Source organism: Vombatus ursinus, unplaced genomic scaffold (genome assembly GCF_900497805.2).
Source record: "Vombatus ursinus unplaced genomic scaffold, bare-nosed wombat genome assembly UNPS02014812.1, whole genome shotgun sequence".
Classification (NCBI taxonomy): domain Eukaryota; kingdom Metazoa; phylum Chordata; class Mammalia; order Diprotodontia; family Vombatidae; genus Vombatus; species Vombatus ursinus.
The window spans coordinates 67,285,531-67,304,002 of record NW_020954590.1 but is presented as its reverse complement, the minus strand read 5'-3'; the positions used below and the strand labels follow the sequence as shown (position 1 = coordinate 67,304,002).

The window sequence follows — 18,472 nt, the reverse complement described above, 5'->3', positions numbered from 1 at the left end:
TTCCTGAGTTCAAATCCAGTCTCAGATACTTACTAGCTGTGACCCTGGGCAAGTCATTTAACCCTGTTTGCTTCAGTTTCCTTACCTGTAAAATGAGCTAGAGAAGGAAATGGCAAACTACTCTAGCATCTCTACCAAGAAAACTTCAAATGGGGTCATGAAGAGCTGGACACAATGGAAAATGACTGAATAACAACATGTGCCAGGAAACTACAACAGATCAACTACCTATTAATGAACCTGCCTTACATTATTGTGAAAATTCTTCACTGGTATTTCTTTAAATTCAGTGTTCTTCACCTTTCCCCCATGAAACCTTCCATTACTCTCTAATCCTCCCTTTGATTTTTTTTTTTAAGGCAATTGGGGTTAAGTGAGTTGCCCAGGGTCACACAGCTAGTAAGTGTCAAGTGTTTGGTCTGAAGTCAGATTGAACTCAGGCCCTCCTGACTTCAGGGCGGTGCTCTATCCACTGCACCACCTAGCTGCCCCACCTCCCTTTGTTTTTACAAGGTAGAAAACAAAATGGATGGTGTCAGTTTCCTTGTATCCTTCCTGAAACTGTCAGCACTGGTATCAATTTTAGGTTTGATTTTATGATGGCAGAGTGGTCCCTGAGCAGACTTTAAATGGGATCTAGGTGGAAGCATTCCCACTCCCAGTCAGCCTGAAAGGATCAAGTCATTTTTAATATAGTCAGTAAACAATTGTCAGAAAGCAATAAACTTTTCTGTCCCTGTAAACCTAGACCATATGAAATCTGGTGACCCAGATCTGAAAAACTCCACGATTTCCCCAAAGACATCCAACTGGCAGAAAAAGTTATTTACTGCATCAGATATTGGAATGATATAATTAATCATTTCAGCTTGAATTGGGAGAAGTAAAAAAAAGTTCCTAGAAGTCCACTCATTGAAGTTTATTATTGTTGCTATGAAACAGACCTTTTTTGAAGGACAAAAGATGAAAAAAAAATCAGTCTCGTGTACTTCCTGAGCAATGGATGGATTACTGACAATGGATGATATCACCAATAGCCAATTATGAAGCTTAGCATTCCAGAACTCTTTAATAATTTGTTTTGAAGAAATGCTATTTCCAAAAACTTTCAAAAATAACCTGAATATTATTTAGTTGGCTATGTAATGAAAGGGGGGGCAGAATGTACAAACATTTTTTATGGAAATCTCTATGTACAGAAGAATTTAAGATCATACAAAAACATACAAACAAGTATAACACAAACAAAAAGACCATATAGGCCATCCCCAACTTACAAATGGGTTGTGTTCCAAAAGTTTGTTCCTAAGTAGGCTGTTTAGATCTTGGAACAAAACTTCCCATGGAAACAATGTCATAAATGGTGGTTAGGCTTCCAGATCAACCCACAAAACCTGGACTGAACCCTTCAAGCACATCCTGAGTTGAACAGACCTTCATAGGTTGGCTTGGTAACTTAGCTCATTTTCACAATGGAAAAGGAGGTTCTTTGGTATGCTATCAGGACTAAGGCAGCACTATGAAAGCACTTCCACTCTATCTCATGCTACAGGAGTAAGAATCCTGTGTTTTAGCTCTGAGGATGGGGTGAACAGCTCAGAGTATCTATCCATACATGTTCCACAAAAGAGGTGTTTACAAATTGAGTTCACAAATTCAATAGGCATTTACAAATTGAATTTCCAAATTCATATCGAAAAGGATATGAAAGGAGATTACACAGCTTACCATTTAACACAGCATTACCAATTAACCATGAAGAGGAGATAATAGCTTTATTCTAAGAAGCTTATTTTCAACTGTAATGGGGGGACTAGTTGATGATGACCCAGTCCTCTGAGTCAGATTTGCCCTTCTTGGTACATCATACAGAACATGCTTAGATTTTTGCCTGCATGTGACTGAGGGGCTGGTCATGGCTGGTGACCCAGAGTCTTCTGGTTGGCTGAGGAATCAGAAAGACTGATGACTAATGAACTACTAAGCTAGAACTGAGTATGCACACAGAAAGAATGACCTGCCACACAGTTAACCTTCTGCCTGACTGCCATTGATACAGAACTGCTTTGAGCCATTTGGGGTTGGGGGGCACAGGTAAGAGCAGTTGCTCTGTTAGTTCTATGAGAATGTTGCCGTTGGTTCTGGGAGGCCTCAGTGCCATCAGAGGTCCCATTGGCAGCTGGAGTCAGTAGCAGAACCTAGGTAGAAAGGCAGTCTGTATAAAAGCAGCTTCAGGAATTTTGACTCCCTCATAATAGAGAGAAATACTGGCTATTGATTCTAGAAAGGCACCCATCCACTGAGCCCGGAAGGAAACTACATCTAAGGATGACCTTTGAGAATTCCATGAAGGGAGAAAAGGTTTTCTGGAGCCAGGAATCAGAAAGTACCCCTTGGTCACACATGTTTTCAATACATATACCCACTATCCTCAGGAACCTTGTGTGGTCTGCAAGGGGAGAGTGTGTCCTGGTATGGTGGGGGAACAGGGGGAATTGTTTTTGTTAAAGGATGGCTCTTGCTATACTTTCTTAGCAAATACCTTTTCTAAAAGCTAATAAAAATGAGTTCTACTAGTTGATTGATAATGGGTAATAACATGGACAGGGGCTTGCAAGACACAGAACTAGAAACCCAAAGTCCTTAGGGTTTTCTCAAATTACTTCCTAAGGGAAGTCGTACTCAACTGCCCTCTGGGGATCTAACCAGCTAGTTTGAATGGGAGTTGAGAGTGTAAGTCCAGAGATGGTACTACATAGATATTTCACATTTAAATTTATCAACAATTTACAGGAAACTACTAAGACCAGAAAGTTAAAGTAAGGAATAATTAGGTGATTTTTCCCCAAGTAGAATGTAAACTCTCTGAGAGCAGGGATGATGATGATGATGATGATGAAGATGATGATAATGATGATTATTTTTTGGAATGGGAGAATGCCTAAGACAATGCCTTGCACATAGTAGAGTTGCTGAAATTGAGTCAAACTCCCATATGGGGACTATATAATATTTCCACATTTAGTGGAATATGCTTCCAAATATCTGGTGACTTTCATAGTCATAAGCATACTGAAAATACTTTAGAACAATGGTAAAATACTTTTTGTTGACAAAGGATTTTTTTTAAAAGAACACATCTAACACATACCCAATAAAGTACTAACAGGCAAAGAGAGTAATTGATAAGGTTTGTGCCTACATTTTTACTTATTAAAAATCAACTCCAAAATGCTGCACTTTGTAAAGCACAAAAAAAGGCCTGTGACTTCATGAATAAATGGAAAAAAACCCCCACAATCTTTAAGCATTTACTATATGCCAAGCACTGAGTCTGAAATATTTTTCTCTGCTAAATTCAGAAGAAATGTTAGTGACACATATATGATTTCTAATGATTTCTTTGCTAAATAGAACCACTGTATGCAATCACAGTAGGGCACTGATGTTAGCTTCTTCAAAAGCAAAATGCTATATATTTATAACAGGTTCCCCCCCTTTCCAGACATTGTCATAAGCTCAGATGATAAGACAGATTAATTTTAAAGCAATACTCAAAAAACCAAAAGCATTTTTTTGAAAAAGAAAGGGGAGATAATAATTCATAAGACATTAAATTTTATTTAACTTTATACTAATACCAGATTAGCCCCCTTCAGGCAATTTACCTAACTACTTTTCCTCTTCCTCCCTCTTCTCTCATTTATATCTATCTACTGAAAATCCTTTCATCCTTCAAGAATCAGCTCAAATGTTGTGTCTTCCATAAGGGCTTCCCTGATTCTTCTGGTGAAAATGATCTTACTATATCCTATTTTGTATTAAAGTCAGTTGCAAATCTTGATTACCTACTATGTATAAGTTTCCATTAAGGCAAAGGACTTTTTCTTATTTCTCTTTTATTTTAATTGTTATTATTATTATTATTATTGTTATTATCTCCCTCAAGGCCTGACAAAGTATTCTAGGTCAGTAGATACCTAATAAATATTTACTAACCTGAATTTGGTTGATATTTTTTGTCTCTTCTTGGAAATAAATCTAAAGATAATGAGAGTGACAGTAATTATGGAGAAGTCTAGTCCTTTCAAGGTATATTCTAACCTTCCTCTGGTAGTCCTCTGTAAAATCTTCATTCCTCCCAGGCTGCAGGATTTTCCTTCCCACTGTCTGTTGTGCTGAGAGATATCTTCTGGAGGAGAACAGAGGGATTCCAAATGTACTTCACTGAATATCCCATAAGCATCCTGGACAAGAAGGCAGCATCTGCAAAACAGAATTCCCATTTTCTATTTTAGTCCAAAATCTTGAGATTTAATAATATCAAGTGTTTACTTCTGGTTCTTTATAAATATAGGTATTACAGGTACACAAGTCAAAGTCTATAGCTCAACCAATTAACTTATACTTTGGGTTCTGATTTTGGGTTTCATTCATTAAACACAAAATTAAACAGGAGCTGTTATGCCATTTTAGGATAAAACTGCCCCCCCCACCCCCACCAAGTGGTTTGAAATAAAGGAAAAGAAAAAGGGAATATATCTTTGGGACCCAGACCCAATGTCATAGCTGCTGGTCCATCCATGATGGCTATATGATGAAAAAATTTATATTTTGTGCTATTCTTGGGCAACAGAAAAAGCTTTCACAGCAATGTACAGTGAGAGGAATTAGGCTCTTCTCTCAGGAGTTAAGTTTTAGCATACATTTATAATAACAACAATGATAATAGCTGACATTTATAGACTGCTTTATAGTTTGCAAAGCACTGTAATGGTGTCTCATCTGATCTTCACAACAATGCTGTGAATTAAGTATTATAAACATACTCATACTCTTTTTATACCTGAGTTAACTGAGGCTCAGAAAGTTTAAGTGAATTGCCTATGAGCTCACTATTTGAGATTTGAACCCAGGTCTCTCCTGTACTCTAAGTCCAGAGTCATATTTTTGACACAATGCTTCCTCTGACATAGCACATTTCTTGACACTGAACATCTGGTAAGGGGAGCCAGGACACTAGTTGGCAGCACATGAACAAAATAATAATAACAACTACAATAATAGCTAACATTTACATAGCACACTCTATGTGCTGGGCATGGTGCTTAAGCACTTTACAAAAATTATTACAAATTATAATAGATAGGAGATGGCATGAGTGGTTATCTCCCAAGTGACTTGATAAATGTAATCACAAAGATAACTGTTTGATAACTTCCTGATTATTGTCCAGTGAGACAGACAATGAGGAGAGCTATGCTCACCGAAGGTATATACGATAAATTTCAAGAATGCCATCCTTGAGAAATCATATATGACAATTCAAAGTCCCTTAGGTTCATAATTCAGTAAGGTAAACTTGTGCAATCAAGGATTCTATGCACCATGAAAGGACTTACAGTTTCCCACTGATATAGGGCAAGAGATTAGGATCTATGTTACAAATAGATTTAGAAATTATAAAAAAAAATGTTTAAAGTGTGCCAGAAAGCACAGATTGAAAAGCAACATTAAAAATCTTGGTGATATACAGTTATCATGACCAATAGTAAGAGAAATGTAAGTTAAAACAAATCTCAAGTTTTACCTCACTGCACATAAATTGACAAAGATGACCAAAAAATGAGATTTGTCAATATTGTAAGGACTAAATATCAACTTTTAATTAGGCAAGAAAAGTGATGAAATTGTTTGTATCCTTTAACCCAGATATTCACTACTGGGCTTTATGCCCCAAGGTGGTCAAGAACAGAAACAAAGGTCAAGTATATACCAAAATATCCATAGCAGCATTCTTTGTGGTAGCAGAGAACTGGAAACAAAGAGGGTGTCCCTTGATTGGGGACGACTGAAGAATTTTGGTAAAGAATATAATGGAATCTTACTGTGTAGTAAGAACTAAAAAATATGAAGAATTCTAGGAAAAGGGAAGATTTGGATGAACTGATGCAATGTAGAACAAGCAGAACCAAGAAAATAATTTACACAAAGACTACAACAATTTAAATGGAGAGATGACTAAAAGGAAGCTAAACTCCAAAGAATAGAAAAATCAGTGAAGGTCCTGGAGAATAGGAAATGAAACATACCTCCCTCCTCAAAGCAGAAGCCAAGGACTATCAGATACACTCACTGTTGAGAGAATTTCTGCTCAAGTGTTTTTCTTTGTTACAAAGGAGGGTTCAATCTAGAATTGGGAAAGGTTATCCCCTCCCCCACATCATAACTGTGATATAAAGAAGAGAGATTGTGATATAAGAGAAAAGAAAAGAGAAATAATAAAATAAAATGATTCAGTCACCATATTGTTATGCTCTGGCTTTGGGGTTGTGTTTCTTGCTCATATTTACATCTTTAAAGGTGTATTAATTCATCAAGTAATATTATTCCTTAAGCAAACACTATAAAATTCTAGGTATCATGGATAAAAACAAAAGAAACAGAAGGTAGAATATTATATATGCCAAACGCTGGGCTAGGATACAAAGACATAAGTCGAAGTCTCAGCTAGTCTCAACCCTCAAAGGCTTACTTTCTAATGGGGTTGACTACGTAAACAGATACACGTAACTGTATGTATAACATACAGAAAATGAGTACAAGACAGTTTTGGGAGAGAGTGGACCCAGAAGCTGTGAGGATCTGTAATGGGTGATAAATCATGATGAGAGTGAACTTCAAAGAAGCGGATGCTGAGTCATGGCTAAAGAGGAAGAATCTGGAAATGGCCAAGGGGAACAAGGAGTATTCTCCTACTCTCTTAAGGACCAGTGAGTCAGGAGCCATGAGAGAATGTGCAACAAGTGATGGAAATGACAGTCAAGAGATGCAGAGTCATTGGACAGGGAAGTACAAGTCTCAGCAAGAGCCTGAAGATGGAAGGACTATATGAGAGTAAGAGATATAAAATTAAGGGAAATTTATTAATTTTAGAATGGGAGTTCCAGAGGACACAGTGGAGAGAACACTGGATTTGGAGTGAGAAGGCTCCACTACTAGTTAGTACCCATGTGACTTTAGGTAATTCAAATCATTTCAGCGTTGTTAAGTATATATGTTAAGTATATAAATCAGTCAGCCAGTCAAGAAACATTTGTCAAGAGCCTACTATGTGTCAGACACTGTACTAAGCACTGAGAATACAAAAAGAAGCAAAAGACAGTCCCTTCCCTTGAGGGGAATCTAATGGAGGAGACAACGAACAGATACGTGCAAACAAGTTACGTGTAGGATAAATAGAAAATTATTTTTAAAAAGGGAAGGCACTAGGGTTAAGTAAGCTTCCTATAGAAGATGGGATTTTAATTAGGAAACCAGTAAGTAAAGATGAAAGGGAAGAATATTGCAGGCACGGGTGACAACACAATCCTTGCCCTCACAAGCTTGCATTCTACTAGTATCAGTATAACGTTCTATTTGCTCTCTCCCATAGAATATAACCTCTTTGAAGGCAGGAACTACTTTATTTTTGTCATTTTGTCTCCACAGATTCTCATAATACCAGGTACATACTAAGTGCTTAATAAATGCTTGCTGGTACAACCTCTCTGAAATTCAGTTTCCTCTTCTATAAAGGGATTGAATTAGATTAGGGGTGCTTAACCTTGGGATCTGTGAACTTAAAAAATTGTGTTTTTTTAAAAAAATAACATTTCACTATGATTGGTTACCTTTGTAATCCTTAGTATTTTGTTTTATGGATTATTTCTAGAGGAGTTCCATAGGTTTCATCAGATTGCCAAACAGGTCCATTGACACAAAAAAGATTAAGAACCTCTAGATTAGATGATCTCTAATGTTCCTTTTAGCTCCAAATCCTATTATCCTATAATGTCTCTTGGGAAAAATGATTGAGCCTCTTCATTAAATGGACTAATTCCTGTGTTATCTCAATATCTTTTAGTGTTTCTCCACTGAAGTCCTACTTGGATGCTTTGTTCTGGCTGGAGGAGATCTTGAGTTCTTGGAGCATAAATATCACAGGTAATACCTAACTGGGAAGGCTTCAACAATATCCCAGTAACAGATTGCAAATGTCTGGTGCCAAATGATCAGCCTCATTTAGGCTGAGATATTTGTCACCAAAATACTGACTAAAAGGACAAAGCAACTCAAGAACTAAGAAGGGTGGGAGCATTGATCTGCATTGGGAGAAGCAATGCTTTGGAACAATATGAGACAAAAACTTTTATAGAGGAGAATATCGGTTCCTTGATGGTAGAAGCTGTTTTTTCATTTTTTTCCCCTTTGTATTCTCAATGCTTGCAATCAATCAGCAGGCAGTAGGTGCCTGCTATGTGCTAGACACTATGGTATTCATTAAGGATTCAAAAAGAAAAAATGAAATAGTCCCTGGCTCAAAGAACTTGTATTCTATTAGGGAAAAGAGCATATATGCATGTAGCTGAACACCAAATACATGAAAAAAAAAATAGGATAATTAGAAGGGGAGACACTAGCAGCTGGGAGGGATCAGAAACAGCTTTGTGTAGGATGTAACCCTTGAAGGGAGGCAAGTGATTCTAAAAGGCAAGGGGAATGGATTCATTTCAGGAACATAGTAGGCCCTTAGTGAATAATTGATATCAATACATACCATAGTTCTAGAATCAAACTGACTCAATCCTTAAGAGCTAGGCCACAGGCTGAAATGTTTAGACTCTTTGGTGCCCACAGTTTCCCCTTATTTGTCTTTGGATTCCAAGTATTTGTTGTTTAGTCATTTTTCAGTTTTGTCCAACTCTCTGTAACCCCATTTGGGGTTTTCTTGGCCAAGATGCTGGAGTGGTTTTCCATTTCCTTCTCCAGATCATTTTATTGATGAGGAAACTGAGGCAAACAGGGTTAAGTGACTTACTCAGGGTCCCACAGCTAGTAAGATCTGAGGCTGGATTTGAACTCAGGAGGAGCACTCCACCTAACTCCAGGCCCAGCACTCTATCCACTAGACCATCTGGTTGCCCATTCCAAGGATTAGGCTAACCATATGAGCATAGAGAATCCTTACACTGATGAGATCTCAGATCTTTTAAACCTTAGGCAAAACACTTAACCTCTCAGAGGTCCACTTTCTGAATAGGTAAAGAAGAGCAGCTAGGTGGCCCAGTGGATAGAGCGCTGGGCCTGGAGTCAGGAGGACTCCCCTTCCCGAGTTCAAATCCAGCCTCAGACACTTACTAGCTGTGTGACACCAAACCCTGTTTGCCTCAATTTCCTCATCTGTAAAATGAGCTGGAGAAGGAAATGGTAAACCACTTTAATATTTTTGCCAAGAAAACCCTAATTGGGGTTACACAACATGAATGACATGATTGAACAACAACAAAAATAAGGACATTGGAAGAGATTTCTAAGTTACCTTCCAGATCTAACTTTCTGTATCAATTCTACATAAAAAATAAAAATACCGATAGCTATACCAGATATAGTTTTTCTTTGGAAATCATAAAAAATGAATAGTCTCCATTTTTAACAATTATTTTATTTCTTTCCTTAATTTGTAGCTTTAAATCCCCAAACTTCCATTACTGATTACTGTATCACTTCAATTGAAATGGGAAGTTTCTACATTCTGAAATAGTAACTCCCTTTCTTACAAAAAGCAGTTATGAAGAACTATTAGCTCTTACATTGCAATTAGTAACAATGTTCAACAATTCTTCTGTATTATACAATTGTGACTATATATTTTATATATTGTCACTATATACTATATATGTATGTATGTCTATATATCTCCACAATAATCTCTAGAGCAAGCATCACATTACTGATTGTTTAGTGAAATGGAAACAGAAAGATTGAGTTTAGGGTTTTCACAGGAATCCTCAAATTAATTATGACATCATGACCTTTGTGAGGCACTTATCATTTCCATTTACCTTCCTTACTTCTAAAGGTTATTGGTTCACTAAATACACTTTAAGGAGTTTCACAGAGATTTATTCATTTCAGCCGATTAACACTTATCACTGAAATTTTCTCTCCTTTCTGTAAATGGTTCCATAATCTAATTTTTACAAAGACATATTTCCTTTATCTAAGAAATGTTCTAAAATAGTATTTTGTTAACTTTTTTTAGTCAAGTATACAAAGATTTGAGTGAAAAGAAATCTGAATTTTAGTTCAGTATTTTATTGCATCAGAAGAGATTTATCAACAAATTTATTCCCCCCTTATGTGGCAATATGCTGCACAATATGCAGCAATAAATTTAATAAAACTCACTGCTTGACTGAGAAGCACATGGAGACATTTACCAGTGTCATTATGCATTTTTTTAAGGGGAAAATAATAAGATGGTAACTTAATGGCTATTAAACTCTTGGGTATGCACATTATATAATAAAATACATAATATTGTACAGACCAGTAAAGGAAAATATATAACACTACAGACCAGTAAAAGCCTACTCTGATGCCTTGCTGAGGCAGGTGATGACCTGAAGTTCTAGCATCTCAGACACCAAGCTGAATATGATAACTTTGTCATATTTTTAAAAGAAATAGCAAGTTGTACATAATAGATTTGCAGTTTCATGTGCAATCATCTTTTTTTAAAAATTATACTATGTTATAGAAATGCTTGTTTTATTCCATAAATTAAAAATAAAATAAATTTAAAAAGATAATCTTAGACTTTGAAATTATGTATATTATTGGTTATTTTTTGGGAAAGGAAAATAAATGAACTACTAATGCTGTCCCAATGTAAAACATAATTCTACTTTGTCTATGAAATCATCATTGACCTGAATACAACCACTCATCCTTTTCCTTTGATGTGCCTATATGTATGAAGGCATACATGTGGAGAGGGGAGGCGGCTTGTACAGTGGAAAGAACACTGGATTTGGATGGAGTTGGCATGACCTTGAGCTAGGGACTTCAACTCTTTGGGTCTCAGTGACCCCCTCTAGCAACTGAAGAGCTTAGATTAGATGATTTTATTCTAGCTCAAATCTATGCTCCTATGATCCTTAGAGTCAGAGAACTTGAGATACAATACCAACAGAATATACTTGAGTTCCATATACTTGCTCACTATTAAACTATATTGTAGTAGGAATTTTCTTCTCATTCTGCAAACCTTTGCAAAAAGTAAGCATTGAAAGACTTAATGATGGCGATAATAACTTAAAAACAATAACTTGATGTATTTGGAGATAACTTTAGGCAATGAGGTGGTACAGTGGATAGACTGCCAGGCCTGGAGTCAGAAAGACCTGAGTTCAAATCCAGCCTCAGACACTTTCTAGTTGTATGATCCTGGGTAAGTCACTTTACCTCTGCCTCAGTTTCCTCATCTGTAAAACGGGGATAACAGCACCGACCTCCCAGGGTTGTTGTAAGGATCAAATGATACAATGATTGTAAAACAATTAGCAAAGAGCTGGGCACAAAGTAAGCACTATATAAATATTAGCTAATAGCTATTATTATTTTGGAACACCATGTCATACTTTAAAAAAGTGAACTTCAGAGCAATAGCGTAGCTTTCTAGTCTGATCTTTTTAAGAACCTATGTTAGTTTCCTGTAACAAGGAAATTACTGATACAACAAAATTTGGCCCAAACTTCAATTAAAAAAACCCAACGCATTTAAAATCTGATAATAATAAAATGACACATAATAGATTATGTATTATACACTGTTATCTAAATAAAACTGCACCTGTGAACTAATAAAAAGGAAAAGAAATGCTCTTATCAGTAGTCAGCAGAGAATAGTTTTATTAAATGACCAGGACTAGCTGGGGAGTTTCATTTCAAAGTCTGGAAAAGTTTTATTAGTTTTATCATAGCCATGAATGGGGATGAACAGAAAGTTAGCACTGTCCCATATAGTTAATATTTAGAATCTGAAGTTCCTGGAAGCAGGGATGTGTCTAATACACCTTGCTATGGCTTGAATGCACTTGGCACTCAAAAAAATTTGTTAAACAAATTTCCAGTCATACCTATGTGTGCTTGAAATGGAGTGAATCACAGATGAAAACAGAAGGAAGTTCAGAAAGAAGACACAAACAAACAAGGAATCTTTGTTGCTATCAGATTAAATTTAATGTATACCAAAAAAAAAACAAAACCCAACCATAATAGCTCCATTTCATATACAAACCTCTCCCCCTCCTTTTTTTTAATAGTGAGATGTTTTTATTTGGTGAAGTTCTTAGTAATTTCAGTTTCAATTAAAAATAATTGGGTTGAACAGTCACTTTTCTTATATCACAGGTGGTAGAAAGTACAATTCATTTTACTGTATTTATACCTAATACAGGATACACAGGATCATTCTCAAAAGAGAATACAACTAAATTCAGTGTTTTGTCTGGATCAAACTGGTAGTGGGTTAAATGATTATCTTCACCAGGTTGACCCAATGAACCATGGATAACCCCACCATCCCTACTACTTCCATCCAAAATGCTTTGTTATTCAAATGCCAGTTTGGAAGGTCTGAAATGAAAAAAAGGTAACCTAAAACGAAAATTGTATTTGTTTTCTTTAAAAATAGTTCACTGTCTTTCCCATAAAGATACTACCTCCACAATGAGTATTGCCTTAAATTAATTAAATATTCATTCACTAAGCACCTACTGCTATGTTTAAGGTTAGCGACAAAAAGATGAAATAAGATCTGACCCCTTAATAAGATGTTTATTGGTACCCACCTCATCACATTTACTTTATTCACATATATAGATGTAAAGATATATATATGTATAAAAATACATGTATGTATATACATACATATATTTCTTCATGAATTTACTTTTATAAAACTCAATTAGAAGACAAGATTTCTTTCTTTTTAATGAAATGTGTTGGGAGGAATGGAAGTGAAACTGTATCTGCTCTGTTTGCCTTTGGTTAACCCTGACATTTGCCTAGTCTTTATCTTAGATAACTAACCTAGATAACTTTATCATCGTTTTACCCTAGGGAGGTTCTCATCTCTTGTGTGTGTGTGTGTGTGTGTGTGTGTGTGTGTCTCCTCTCTGTCTCTCTCCTTCTCCTTCTTGAATATCTAGACACACAGAATGCATTACCACCTTCCTTCGCCCGCACCCACCCCCCAACTCAATCACCAGAGGCCCAGCTGTCTGCCTACACAGTTCCAATTCTGGAACTTGTCAGGTCAAGTCTTGAGGTGGAGTCTTTTACTCCTACTAGTACAACTGGATTGAAACTTCGACCTTCAGGACACCACCCAAACTGGATTTAACTTATCAGTAAGACACATACAAAAAAGTCAATCCATTTCTCAATGCAAATGAGGAAGGCCTCCAGCTTATTGGACACAGCTGTATCTCTTTAAATCAGGGCTGGAGCCACAGACCTGAGCAGACTAAGGCTGGTTCATCAGCTTGTTTTTCCTGTATCCCCAGAGATAATCTCCAGTATATGATTCCATGTGCAATAGAACACAAATTACTTTGAATACTCCCCTTACAGAACATGCCCATCATTCCACCCTCCTCTACCCCTCTCCCAATCCTAATCTGTGCCATTTGTGACTTTTCCAAAAACTCCTGAAGGGTGTCTGTTCTGTCCCTGGAGGATGGACAGCTTCTTACTGAGGTGGTGCTTCACACTGACAGCGAAAAATGATGGCCCTTTCGACATTTAAGCACAGTGCAAGACCTAAAAGTATCAGCCAAGGAATACAGTGGTAGCGGTCAGCTTTGAAAGAGCAAGATGCTAAATCCCTGGCCTTAGATGGGGCCAAAGGTGGAATTTTAGTCTGACTCTGTCAGACAAAATTTTAAGATCAAAGTGGAAAGTGAGCAGACTGAGGCCACAGGAGACACTGGCATAGCAGCACGTCCTCTGTAGGAAAGAAGAATAGAATAGGAAAGAGCAGCAGCATGACTGGAAGCCATCTCAAGTCTGGCAGAGAACAATCCTAGAACAAGAAAAGAAACTTTCAGAGGGGAGACCAGCCAGATTGGAGGTTAACAAGAGAACCATTTACCACTACTGGGCATATTTCCTTGCTTTACAACTCTAGGCAATACACATAACACCCACACAGAGATAATTTTCCTCATGCTCTCTTTCTTTACAATTATAAATACAACACTGTAGGTGCTGGTATCTTCCCATTAGTTAACTAAATATCACTTTGAAATTTAGAACCAGTAACTAGGTAACGAGAGACTCTATGAGAGAACATTTTTCTTCCCCTCTTAATACTGCTGATACGCTGGCCTCAATTCTCTAGAAGAATGCCGCAACTTAAAATTTCATCCTTGGAAACCACTCCCTCATGTGGGGCAGAAATTCATCTAGTAGTTTGGAAGGAAGAAATTTGGGCAAACATTAAGTGGGTTACAAAAACTGCATGCTTATGTTGGCCCAATAGCAAAAGGGTGCTTTTAGGGTGTCTGATTGATATGAAGTCTGCATCAGTCCATCTCTTATTCCTATGAAGTCTGCCTTAGCTTTCTTTTGTGCATTCTTTTCCCCCGATAGATTGTAAACTTCTTGAGGGCGGGGACTGTCTTTTGTTTTCTAATTTGTATCCCCAGTGCTTAGCACAGTGCCTGGCACATAGTGAGAGCTTAATAAATATTTACTGATTACTGACTGTGAGGGGTCCACCATGAATTAAATACATGTACACAAAGGCAAAATATATATATATGTATGTGTGTCTATATACATATATAAACACACATATCATATGTTATATGTGGCAAGAGAGGCACAGAGAGAGAGAGAGGCAGAGAGAGAGAGAGGCAAAGAGAGAGAGAGAAAGAGAGAGAGGCAAAGAAAGAGAGAGAGAAAGAGAGAGAGAACGGAAAAAGTGTTTCTTTTGGTCAGTGGCAGGGAATATATAGCCTCAGGGCTAAATCTATACCTCAATTTGATTTCTGGAGACTAATGAGGGGAGAGTTCCAATGAACAGAACTTCTCTGAGATTAACATTAGAGCAGTGGAAAAATGGTGAACAGTGATTAATCAGGTAATCAATTTTCAAAGAGCCTGAGATAAGTGATAACACTCTGAAGCCCTAGCCTGAGTAAACAATAGGGTGTGACCTTTGGCTAACACTAACCTCAAAACCTACTAAACCAGGCTTTGTCTCCGCCTCCGGTGTTTTGTTTTGCTGGCTTCTCATATATCATCTCATTCGATACTGACAATAACCTTTGAGGTAAGTACTACAGGTAGAATCATCCTCATTTTATGAGTGAAGAGACAGGCTGACAGGTTAAGTGACCTGTCCATTACTACACAGCTGCTAAGGGTCAGGATTTGAACCCATACCTCTCACCATTTCAGATCCAGTGGCCTTACCACCATGCCATGCTGCCTGTCAATGAAGTACATATATCTTTAGTATTAATTTTATCTAGTGAATTAAGGTCTATATTCTCTACCCAATTTTAAAAACAGGCAAGTTAAACATTTTGTATCTCAAAGAAAAAAAACAGCAAAGATCCTTGCATATTTTTTTCTGAATATTTGACATTTCTTTTTCGGGGTGGCTAGGTGGTGCAGTGGATACTAAGCACTGGGCCTGGAGTCAGGAAGACCTGATTTCATATCCAACTTCAGACACTAGTGACCCATTGCAAGTACCTTTAACCTCTGTTTACCTCAGTTTCCTCATATGTAAAATGGGGATGATAATAGCACCTATCTACCAGGCTTGTTGTGAGGATAAAATGAGATAATTATAAAGTGCTAGTATAGGAATGGTATGTAGTAAGTACTATATAAATGTCAGCTATTATTATAATTTATTTTTTTGAATAGGGAAAAAAATTTCATGTTTTGTAATGTTCTAGAACACAGTTACCAAAATCAAAACTAAAAATCAAAACAAAGCACTCAAGCATAACACAAATCTAGAAATAGATTGCTCCTCCCCCAACCCCAAATCACTGTGTATTTCTTTTGTTTATATCCTATATTTTACTTATCTGTGAACATGCTGTGTTATATCTCTCAACAGAACGCAAGGTCCTTGATGGAAGAGGCTGGATTGCTTTTGTACTTACATGCCTAGAAGGGGGTGGGGAACCTACGGCCTCAAGGCCACATGTGCCCCTTCACAGAAGTTTGAGTTTAGGCAAAGGGCCGCACTTGAGAACCTAGAGGGTCATATGTGGGCTTGAGCCTTAGGTTCCCCACTCCTGCCGCCTAGCAGAGTTTTTGAAACATTGTAGGTGTCTTAATAAATACTTGTTGATTAATTGATTACTAACAAAACCACCTTTCTATAATGCCTTATGGTTAACCAAACACTTTCCTTACAACAATGCTGTGCATTGGTGAGTAGTACGATTACGATAATCCCCATTGTATAAGTTAGAAGCAGGGAAGGATGCTAAGTTTGGAACTGGAACACCTGGATTCGAGGTCCAGCTCTGCTACTCAGTTCCTACGAGCAGGTGGTCAAATCACTAACTTCGGGAGGCCTCATTTTCTTCATCTGTAAAATTAGGAGGCTAGACCAAATAGTCTCGTCTAAATACAATGGTCGTATTACTTGCCCATGGTCACAGATAACAGTTTAATGATCTAGGTTACGTAGCAATTAACAGTAGAACCAATAACAGCAGACTCAGGAAGTCTTCTCGTCTAATTAAGAAGCAGATGGGTCACTGCACAAAGAATCACAGAATCTAATGCTGGAAGGGGTCTTTGAGGTCACCTTGTTCAAGCCAGGAATCTTACAGAACCTGAGACAGATCTTGTCTCCAAAGTTCAGGACCTACCAACAAAAATGACAAAGCACAACCAACATATGGATGAGAACTAAAACCTAAAACCACGATTATATGCAGGCCTTAAAAACAGTACTATTATATATATATATATAATATATATATATATAATATATATATATATATATCATTAAGAAATTGTGGGGCAGCTAGGTGGCGCAATGGATAGAGCACCGGCCCTGAAGTCAGGAGGACCCGAGTTCAAATCCAGCCTCAGACCAAACACTTCACACTTACTAGCTGTGTGACCTTGGGCAAATCACTTAACCCCAATTGCCTTAAAAATAAATGAATAAATAAATAAATAGGACCAGCCTCCAGACACTTACAAATCACAGTGATGTTGCTGGGTCCACAGCAGTCCACGGATCGATTTCAGAGTTTTATGAACTTGGGTGAGAAAAAAAAATTACATCTTTATTTTTACTAATGTCTAATTGAAATATAGTTTTGAATGTAGGCAACAAATATTCTGAGAAGAAGTCCGTAAGGCTTCAGCATATTGCCAAGAAGTCCATGGCACCAAAAAGATTAAGAATCTTTGGCTTATGGCAAAGTGGGGACTGTGGTATGGTGCTGAGACGTGTGATCAACCAATTGGAGGATGGGAAGATGGATCACATCTCACCTTACCTGCAACAACCAATCTATCACCCTCTTAATCTATTATAGCTCAACACTTTCCACCTCTGGCCTTCAACAGTATCCACTCTTCAAGGTGATTACAACTTAATCCCACTCACACACCTGTTGCAAAAGCCCAAGCAAAATTCTCAGGCATGGACAGATGTTAATTGGAAATGCAGTTCTCATTCCATTATGCTTCCTTCCAAACCCACCACTCTTCCCAGCTTCTTTGAAGATGGCACTATCCTTTGTGTATTCCACCTTCTCAACCTTCTCATTATCCATGACTCCTGATTCAACTGAAAGTGCTCTCTTCCTAGTTACCAGTGATTTCTTATTTGCCAAAAGTGATAGCCTTTTCTCAAACCTCATCCCTCTTGACTTACCTGCAGCATTTGCTACTGTTGACTATCTTCCCCTTTTGGATACTTACTCTGTCTTGTCTGAGGGACTGAAAATAATGTGTCACCTATAAAAACTCTCCTCTGTATATACTTAAAACACCAGAAACAGAATATTCTAACCTGTTTGGAAATCTTCCAGAAAATGAGGTTCAGTGGGTTTTGAACCCATTCATTAAAAATATAACACCTTCCAATTGGTTTGCAAGAACATTAGGAAAGATGGAAATTTACTAGCTGAATCTCATCAAAACCTTTGCATAAAATAAGTATCATGCTTTAATAAGAATAATCAAGGCTATACTTCTTTCAATGGTATTTATATCTTTGTGAGGCATCTTTTTCCACTATGGTATTCATCAAAACTAAGAACTGAAGTAAACTGAACTTATAACTGGAGCTACAAATCACAGTAACACAAAATATTAAACTAAGATTTTCAAAAATAATGAAGCATCTTCAATCGTAGTACCGTAAAGAATATTTCATTACTGATAATTAACAATCATTAATTACATATTAATGACAGCAGAATAATTTAATGCTTTCAATAAAATATCAAATGTTACTTCATCTTTATCTCATTTTTCATTTTTATTTTTTGTACGGTTATAATGTACATATTATTAGTATGGCAATACAGGGATATAATTCACAGATAAGTGTTTCATGGCAATATGTGCTCAAAGATTTTTTTTT

The 18,472-nt window shown here is 37.1% G+C and overlaps 1 protein-coding gene across 4 annotated transcripts in view; it reads right to left on the bottom strand.

Annotated features, from left to right (window-relative positions):
- The window catches only part of LOC114054196 (DNA repair-scaffolding protein-like), a 556,996-nt gene that overhangs the window by 124,464 nt on the left and 414,060 nt on the right, over positions 1 to 18,472 (bottom strand). For all 4 annotated transcript variants that reach the window (XM_027877359.1, XM_027877362.1, XM_027877361.1 and 1 more), the window contains exon 11: positions 4,105 to 4,266. In XM_027877359.1, the coding sequence (XP_027733160.1) occupies positions 4,105 to 4,266 (162 nt within the window). The remainder of the gene's footprint in view (positions 1 to 4,104; positions 4,267 to 18,472) is intronic.